The 9,018-nt window shown below is 40.3% G+C and overlaps 1 protein-coding gene across 3 annotated transcripts; it reads left to right on the forward strand.

The window, feature by feature from the left end:
* Positions 1-256: 256 nt before the first annotated feature.
* TCEAL9 (transcription elongation factor A like 9) lies at positions 257-2,878 on the forward strand. Of its 3 annotated transcripts, XM_005614377.4 has the most exons (5): positions 257-373; positions 1,118-1,249; positions 1,359-1,609; positions 1,735-1,800; positions 2,149-2,844. In XM_005614377.4, the coding sequence occupies exon 5, from the start codon at positions 2,206-2,208 to the stop codon at positions 2,518-2,520; it is 315 nt and encodes a 104-aa protein (XP_005614434.1). In that variant the 5' UTR covers positions 257-373; positions 1,118-1,249; positions 1,359-1,609; positions 1,735-1,800; positions 2,149-2,205; the 3' UTR covers positions 2,521-2,844. The 3 variants fall into 3 exon arrangements, with proteins under 3 accessions (XP_005614434.1, XP_023488991.1, NP_001296343.1); XM_023633223.2 differs by lacking the exon at positions 1,359-1,609; NM_001309414.1 differs by lacking the exons at positions 257-373; positions 1,359-1,609 and having other exon boundaries at positions 1,201-1,249; positions 2,149-2,878.
* Positions 2,879-9,018: the final 6,140 nt, after the last annotated feature.

The following is a 9,018-nucleotide window of genomic DNA, read 5'->3' on the forward strand; positions in this document are numbered from 1 at the left end:
CCTGGCTCCGGAATACACTGTCCTCCATGGAGACAGACACCGCCAAGGACAAGCACCTGGCTTCATCATCTCCTCCCCACAAAGAGATACAGGCTGGTGGGAAAGCTGCTGACCAGCAAGGTCACGGGCTCCCTCCTCTCTGCAAGTCATCTCAAGGCCAAAGACAGGCTGGTGGGAAAGCTCCGCCCAGCAAGGCCATATGCTCCCCCTCCCCTGCCTAAAACCCCAAATAAAAACCCTTCCTTTTAGCTTTTCAGGGATTTTGGGATTTCAGCGTTAGCTGCCCTCTCTCCTTGCTCAGCGCTATGCAATAATAAAATTCCTACTTTCTTCCACTACACCTGGTGTCAGAGATTGGCTTGCTGTACAACAGGTGAGTGAACTCACTTCAGGTTCGATATCACTATGAGGTGTGTATTATTATTCCCTTCTTTCAGATGAGGAGACTCGGGCTCACAATGTGTACCTGACAATTGATGATTCTGCAGGCAGCATAGCTTCCTGAAAATACCACCACCAGGACTCTGGAGTCAAACATTACTTTTTTTTCTTCATTTTGAATCTTTTTCCCCAAATCAAATCCTAATATAATTATAATAATAGATTGTACACAATAATGAACTTGTCACGCACTATTCTCAGGACTGTAGGTGTATTAACTCATATAAGTTACTTAAAAATATATAAAAGTATTAAGAATAAAGTTAAAACTACATTCAAAAATCTCACTCCTCTCCCAGGCTCTATTTTTTTCTTTACAACCCGCTGCCAAACCAACCGTGCTCCACAACAGCCAAGGACCAGGCTGCAGATGAAACCGAGGCTGGGGGAGGGGTGGAGGTTGTAGGAGTTCTTAATCCTGGGAAAGGAAGGCAGGAAGAGAATTCTTGAAAGTAGAAAGTTTAGTAGCTTCAGAAAAAGATGCAGCCCCTCCCTAGTAATCAGAGAAAGGCAAATCACATCTTTTCCCCTGGAATAGGCAACAACAAAAAAGACTGACAGGACCAAATGTGTAAGGGGGGAGGAGGCAGAGGGCGGGCCCATTTCTGCCGCGCTTTTGGTGGGAGTGGAAATTGGGGACCCGAGCTCACTGGTGACGTAGATCTCACGTGACCAGGAGTCGACGTGTGCAGAAGTCCTGCTAGTCTGGTCCTTGTTCCCGTCTGGGTACCAGCTTCCTTCAGCAGCGCGTACGGTGGGGCCTGAGGCCAGGGGAAAGAGAAGGAGTCAAGTTGCTGAAATTTTGCAGGTTGGTGTCAAAATAGGTGCTGCCCAGGGATTTCTAGAGTGGGGGGTGATATAGGGCAGAGACTTGAGGGAGTCCTGGTCAAGTCCATCTCTCTACCTCCCACCTCCAGGTCTGCAGGAAATAATGACCCTTGGGAAAGGAACTAGGGGTCCCGGGAGAAGGACAAAGAGACCTGTGATAGTTTAAAAATCATCATCCTCTGCTGCCTCAGACAGCTTTCCCAACGCCTACCCTCCCCCCCAACCCCCGCCTCAGTCTTAGAGATAGTTTGGAAATAATCTGCTTTTCCTACTCCCTGTGTGATGGGAAATTCGAGCTGTCTTGCATTGTGGAGAGGGGGAGAACTGGGGTAAACAAAAGGTGAGAAAGTTTCCACAACCGAGAATCTTAATGAGGAAAAAGGTACGTGGCTACCTACCAAGCGCTCGCCCCACCCCCAACCTCTCCCCCACCCCTTCCCCCTCCCGTTTCCCGTTTGTCCGCAGGTCTGTCGTTCATAGCACTGCACAAAGCTGAAAAAGGTGAGGAAGAAACTGACCACATCAGTACAGGTAGGTGAGGGGAATATTATAAACACCGTTGGGGTTGAAGTGGACGAGGGCGGGACAGAAGTTGTGGGCCCCACCTTTCCTCTCTCTCACCTTATCCCAGCCTACTCTGCTCTAAGAGGGTCTTGTGTTACGCCCTGTGCGGGAGAAATGGTTGAGTAGGGCCTTGAAAAAGGCTGGAGGAAGGGACAAGAGAGAGGTGAGGAGGTGGAAAGTGGGGGTAAGAGCCGCAAGCTCAGGGAAGCCCTGATTGCTGATTGAGTCTCCCAGATGGAAGATATTTGATAATAGCTCTGAATCAAAAAAAGCAAATGCTGAGACCTCACTTACTGTCTCCTTTTTGCTTCCTAGAAGTAATTGCCTTTAAAGGGGAATAAGCAGAAAGGAAGGAAGAGAGACAGACACAAGATGAAACCCTGTCAAAAAATTGAAGGAAGACCAGAAAATGAGAGTGAACCAAAGACTGAGGAAGAGCCAAAGCCTGAGGAAAAGCCAGAGGAGGAGGAAGAGCCAGAGGAGGAGGAGAAAACAGAAGGAACTTTTAGAGAAAGGCTGATTCAATCTCTCCAGGAATTTAAAGAAGATATACACAACAGGCATTTAAGCAAGGAAGATATGTTTAGAGAAGTAAATGAAATAGACGAGATAAGGAGAGTAAGAAACAAACTTATAGTGATGCGTTGGAAGGTTAATCGAAACCATCCTTACCCCTATTTAATGTAGTTTACCTTGATCTTTACTTTTTCTGATATAACATTGCCATATAGCTTTCTTTTGATTTGCATTTTCCTGATACACCTTTGTCCATCTTTATACCTTTAACTTGTTGCTGTTAGTGGTTTTAGATGCATCTCTTGTTATCTGCTTCTCTATCACATTTTGAACCAATCTACAAATCTCTGCCTTTTAATAGGAGAGCTTTACTCATTTTTACAAAAAGAGGTTCTTGATAGGATATAAAATGAAAAAAGGTTACCAAGTAATTTGTGAATATCGTATTTTTGAAAGGGAATATTACATTTGTATATTACATATATGCACAGAAAACACATGAAGGATGAAAGACAAAAAATACAGTCAGGAGTAGGATTTTGAGTGATTTTTTTATTCTGCTTATTTGTATTTTTCCTTATTCCTATAATGTACACACATTATTGTTAAAATAATAAAAGTTTTATAACAAAAAAGAAGTAACCAACAGCACTTATCAGTTTATTTCTAAAGGCACTGGGGCACTTAATATTTGTTGACAGAATTTTAGAAGCAAATATGAACTCCAAATTACTGCCACTTAGATAGAAGAATAGATTTGACATCTTTTCTCATCTGTAAAATAGAGATAATAACAATACAATCTTAAGGAATCTTGTAAGGACCAAATAAGGTAATGACTGAGCTATATTTGACAGTTTTTTTCCCCATCTGCCCATGCAGGATCCTAACTCCTGAGGGATTTGTTTCAGCTATTTGGGAGGGTAGAGAAAGTAGTTCTTACCTGTGCTTAAGAACAAATCCAGGCAACTGGTAGGTGCCACATTTATGTTCCTCTCCTGCTGTGCCTGCCCAACATCCCATCTCCCTCCCCTTGGTACTACCAAGTATGCTGGGTATTCCTGCCCCTTCATCCAGGCCCTGTACCTTTCAGGCCCCTACCACTGATGATGTGCTAGAATTCTCAATTAGTGAAGCCCAACATATTTCTTTGGAACCCCTGGTGGCCTGAATCCCGAGACTGACCTCTACAGAAGTGGGGAGAATCTCCATCTCTTGGATTTGGATGGACATTTATGCAGGGCTACTCGGGCCATGATATCTTATAGATAACTTGGCAACTTTGGGATTTTAATCACGTGCCCCCTCTTCCCCATAAGACTCAGACACAATGGGTCTGTTTAGGGGTTGGACCAGAAGACAAGTCAAAGTGACAGATGTTATGCTTTAGTCAGAGTTTCTTCTCTGAGTCTAAAGATTATGGTTTTGTCTTTCTGACTCTTATTTCCTTAGGGTGAGTGATCTCTCCCAGAAGACCCATGGCAAGCCCTCCTCACCAGTTCAACAGATACACCTAGACCTGTGTAAATTTTAAAGAGAGGTTCAAGTCAGATTTGGGGATACTCTCATCCTTACCTGGAAACATGAAAGTGCTCTGTAAGACTTACTGTGTATCTATATCCACATCCAAATCTAAATATGTATCTGTATATGTGTATATGGCTCACAGTTGTGCCAGTTGTGTGTTATTTTATTTTTCTTCTATGATGCTCTTTTTGGAGCAATTCATGTCTTCAGGCTATTCTTCAAGGGTGCAACAGCCTGATAGATGCTGGTTGGGCTAGATTCCAGCTAGAGTGAGATGAGGGTCTGGCCAGGGGCTCACTGTGGCAGTTTTACAAGACAGGATGAATCCAGACCCCTGGCGCTCTGAGGGGTGGCACTGGGGCAAGATGTGGAAGGGCTCATCTAAGCCACACTCCTCTCCAGGATGAGTCTGCCTTTGGTTTCTCTTCTCCAGCCTGCAGCAGGCACCACACCCTCCTAGGCTGATGGCTGGGCTGTCCTGGACATACTTACTTAGAAGATATTGACTGTCCTTATTGCAGATCAGAGCACTAGACTTCCTTTCCCCCTTTTTTCCTTCACAAGGGGGCTTGATGGGAACTTTTTATAGGGAAGAAGATAAGACCTCAAAATTCACTAACTAGAAACACTGGTTGTGATAGTCTTTGTCCCAGCTATGACTACTCTGGATATAATCAGATAACTTGGGGTTAAAGTAGAAGGTCCTGGTGGTAGGTGGAGATGATTTTAGATAATACACAAATATTTTAAGTTGTAATATCCATGTATTTATTTGAATGTGTATTAATAAATACTCTCCATTTAAGGGAAATGATGATAGTTTAGATTTAGGGTAATGTTATAATGTTTCCTTTTCAAAAAAGTATTCAAATTAAATAAGTGAGTCAGTTTGAAGACAAACATGAAGTAGAACACAATAGCATAGGTGGTACACAGATAGGGCAAAAATCATCCTAATGGGAAACTTTACCCTAGCACAATCGATTTAGGGATGATATCTGGAAACACCTGTCAAGAACCATGCAGTCTGAGATTTTACCCTACTTAGAAGTTAACAAGTTAATCTGTTTAATGGCAGAAGACACTAGAATCCTGGGTCAGAGACAAAGGACATTATTACTCAAGGCAAAAGCAGTAGCCAGAGGGGCTGGCCCCGTGGCCGAGTGGTTAAGTTCGCTCACTCTGCTGCAGGCGGCCCAGTGTTTCGTCGGTTCGAATCCTGGGCGCGGACATGGCACTGCTCATCAAACCACGCTGAGGCAGCGTCCCACATGCCACAACTAGAAGGACCCACAACGAAGAATATACAACTATGTACCGGGGGGCTTTGGGGAGAAAAAGGAAAACAATAAAATCTTAAAAAAAAAAAAAAAAAGCAGTAGCCAGAGCTTCATACTAGTTTGTATCAGTTTCCCATGATCCTTAGGTCCCGTGAGGTAACACAGGGCCCATTATGGATGCCTGCACATAGTGCATTGTGTTACAGGAAAGAAACCCTAAGTTTGGAGAATTCACTGCTTTCACAGTAAGTAGAAGCAAATCTGATCTGTGTCCAGGGAAAAACACTAGTTACCTCCTCTCTCCAAGTTACTTGCTGCAAACACAACTGTGAGAAATGGCCTGCCTGTGTAGAGTGTCCGGGCCTTACATTCTTGTTCTACTCAGTAAGAACGTGCAGGGATGCTCAGGACCCAAGGTGAGTGGCCTCTCCCAGTAACATTTTTCTCTGTGCAATAAATCTTAATGTGAATGGAAAGGGTTTCCTAACATCACAAATTTTGATTTATAATTCCAAGTTAATGATAGCAAATAATGCATTATACTATAGAATGTAAACAGGGCATTTGTAAATCTTTCTAGGTTTTACTTAAACACATAGGATTTTGAACGAATACTAATTAACTGAATGTAAAGATCAACTCAGAAACTAAAAGTAAAGTCTATGAGGAACTTTAAAATTACAGTAAGACATAGCTATCGTGACACACAAAATAAAAGAAGCAGAGGACCAAGACCAGTGGGTTTATCAGGGTGCTAATGACAGGAGTTATCTTATGCAAAAATTTTCACTGAGAAACTGACAGCAGAGTGTATGTGTTTGAAAGTCAGCCCCAGATCCTGTACACAGGTAATCACCACTGCTTCTATAGAAGGAAAAGGCAAAAGTTAAGAGAAAAGCTGTTTTGTTCTCTCTACAAGGAAAGTTCAAGGTAGGGTAAGGGTTGAGAGAGAGGGGCCTCTCATACATAACAGTATCCAAAAGCAGTTATTTGATATTCTGACACCAGGATTTTGCAAGAGCCTTAGAAAAAAGAGCTGCATCATTTGATGGATAATTTAGTTGGGTATGGAGCATCCTTTCATGTATTTATTGGTCACCTGTACATTTTATTTTGAGAAATATCTGTTCAAATATTTTGCCTGCACCCCCTTTAATATTTTCAGTAGAGTTTGGGTAAATAATCTATTTAAAAGAATGAGTTAAATCCATATATACTGCATGATCACTGTGCATTATTAAAAGAAAAATTAAGGACAGGAGGTATAGTATAATATATATGCGTACATGTAGATATGTACACATACCCACAAATATCAAGATGAATCCCTTTAGCTCCTAAAGGGAGAGATCACGTCTTTTGAAGTGGCACTTTGATATCTCACCAGGCCTCTTGCTCACCAGTACATGAAAAGATGCTCCATACCCAACTAAATTATCCATCAAGTGATGCAGCTGTTTTTGCTAAGGCTCTTGCAAAACCCTGGTGTCAGAATATCAAATAACTGCTTTTGGATACTGTTATGTATGAGAAGCCCCCCTCTCCAAACCCTGGTTGTTTAAGAAATAATTATTTTTTTAAAATTTCTCCTAATGGATAATTCCATTATCCTTGCATTGTAACTGTCAAAATAGTTTCTTGGACTTACACAGTCCTTCTTCCCTTCCATGAACTCTGAGTCCTTTTCCAGATGTTACATCATTAATGTGCTATTTAAGAGAAAAGGAACATGAAGCTTAGATTAAGTGTTCTGGCCAAGGTCCCCCAGCTGTTAAATGAAATGCCTGTCTAAAGTCAAAGCCCTTGTCCCTAATCTATGCCTTGCAGCAGTTAGTATTTAATAAATAGCAACAACAACAGCAGTGCTGCTGTGCTGAATCAATTCCCATCATTTCCTCGAAGCTCCATGCCCTTTAAAGTCCTGGTCTTGGTTCTCCTGGTTCTCCCTGCCTGAAACATTCTCTTGACCATTCCTCACACATTTATTCATTCATCCCAGAATAGATGTTACTTCTTTTTTTTAAACAGCTTTATTGAGATTTAATTCACGTATCATACAATTCACCCACTTAAAGTGTACAATTCAACGGGTTTTAGTATATTCATAGTTATGTGCAACTATCACCACAGTCAATTTTAGAATATTTCAAGTCAAAAAGAAACACCATACCCTTAGCTGTGACCCCTCCCTCATGGCTCTATCGCTCCAGCGATAAGCAAACACTAAACCACTTTCAGTCTCTCTAGATTCCCTATCCTGGAAATTTCATAAGATAGTGCTCATATAAAATGTGGTCTTTTGCAACTGGCTTCTTTCACTTAGCGTACGTTTTCAAGGTTCATCTATTGTGTTGCATATATTTCTTCATTTCTTTGTACTGCTGAACAATATTCTACTGTATGGATATGCCACATTTTGTTTATCTGTTAATCCATTGATGGATATTTGGGCTGTTTCCATCTTTTGCTTATTTTGAATAGTGCCGTTATGAACATTTGTGTACAGGTTTTGTGGAGACACATTGTTCTTAATTCCCATGGGTAGATATCTAAGAATTGAATCGCTGGGTCACACAGTAACTCTATGCTTAATTGTTTCAGGAACTGCCATACTGTTTTTCAACTGGCTGACCATTTTACCTTTCCATGAGCAGTGTGTAAAGGTTCCAATTTCCCATCTCTTTGACAATACATTTTATTATCTGACTTTTTAAGCCATTTTAGTAGGAGTGAAGTGGTATCTCATTGTGGTTTTGATTTGCATTTCTCTGATGACTAGTGGTGTTGAGCATCTTTTCGTGTATTGGCCATTGTATATCTTACTTGGAGAAATATCTATTCAAATCATTTGCCCATATTTTAATTGGGGTATTTGCCTTTTTATTATTGCATTGTAAGAGTTTCTATATATTCTGGATACAAGTCCCTTATCAGGTACATGATTTGTGTATATTTTCTCCCATTCTATGGGTTATCTTTTCACTTTCCTGATGGCATACTTTGAAGCTCAAAAGATTTTAGTTTTGATGAAGTTCAATGTATTTATTCTTTTGTTGTTCATGCTTTCGGTGTTATGTCTAAGAATCCTTTGCCATATCCAAGGTCATGAAAATTTACCCATATGTTTTTGTCAAAGAGTTGTATCATTTTAGCTCTTACATTTAGGTCTCTGATCCATTTTTAGTTAATTTTTTTATATGGTATGAGATAAGTGTGTAATTTCATTAATTTGCAAGTGGCTGTCTAGTTGCTCCAGCACTATTTGTGAAAGGACTATTTTTTCCCGTCAAATGGTCGTGGCACCTTTCTCAAAAACTTGGCTGACACATGGTTTTATTTCTGGACTCTCAATTCAATCTATATGACTTATCTGTCTATTTTGTGCAGTATCACACTGTCTTGATTACCATTGCTTTGTAGGAAGTTTTGAAATCAGGAAATGTGAATCCTCCTAGTTTATTCTTTTCCAAGATTGTTTTGCTTATTTAGGGTCCCTTGCAATGCCATATGAATTTTAGAATCAGCTTGTCAATTTCTACAAAGAAATAATCTGGGATTCTGAAAGAAATTGCATTGAATTTACAGATCAATTTGGGGAGTGTTGCCATTTTAACAATATTGAATTTTTCAATTCATGAACATGGGATTTTTTTCCATTCAATTGCATCCTCTTTAATTACTTTCAATAATGTTCTGCAGTTTTTAGAGTATAAATTTTGTACTTCTCTTATTAAATTTATTTCTAAGTATGTTATTCTTTTTGATGCTATTATAAATAGAATTATTTTCTTAATTTTCTTTTCAGATTCTTCATTGCAAGTGTATGGAAATACAACTGATTTTTGTATATTGATCTTGTATC

Source organism: Equus caballus, chromosome X (assembly GCF_041296265.1).
Source record: "Equus caballus isolate H_3958 breed thoroughbred chromosome X, TB-T2T, whole genome shotgun sequence".
Lineage (NCBI taxonomy): Eukaryota > Metazoa > Chordata > Mammalia > Perissodactyla > Equidae > Equus > Equus caballus.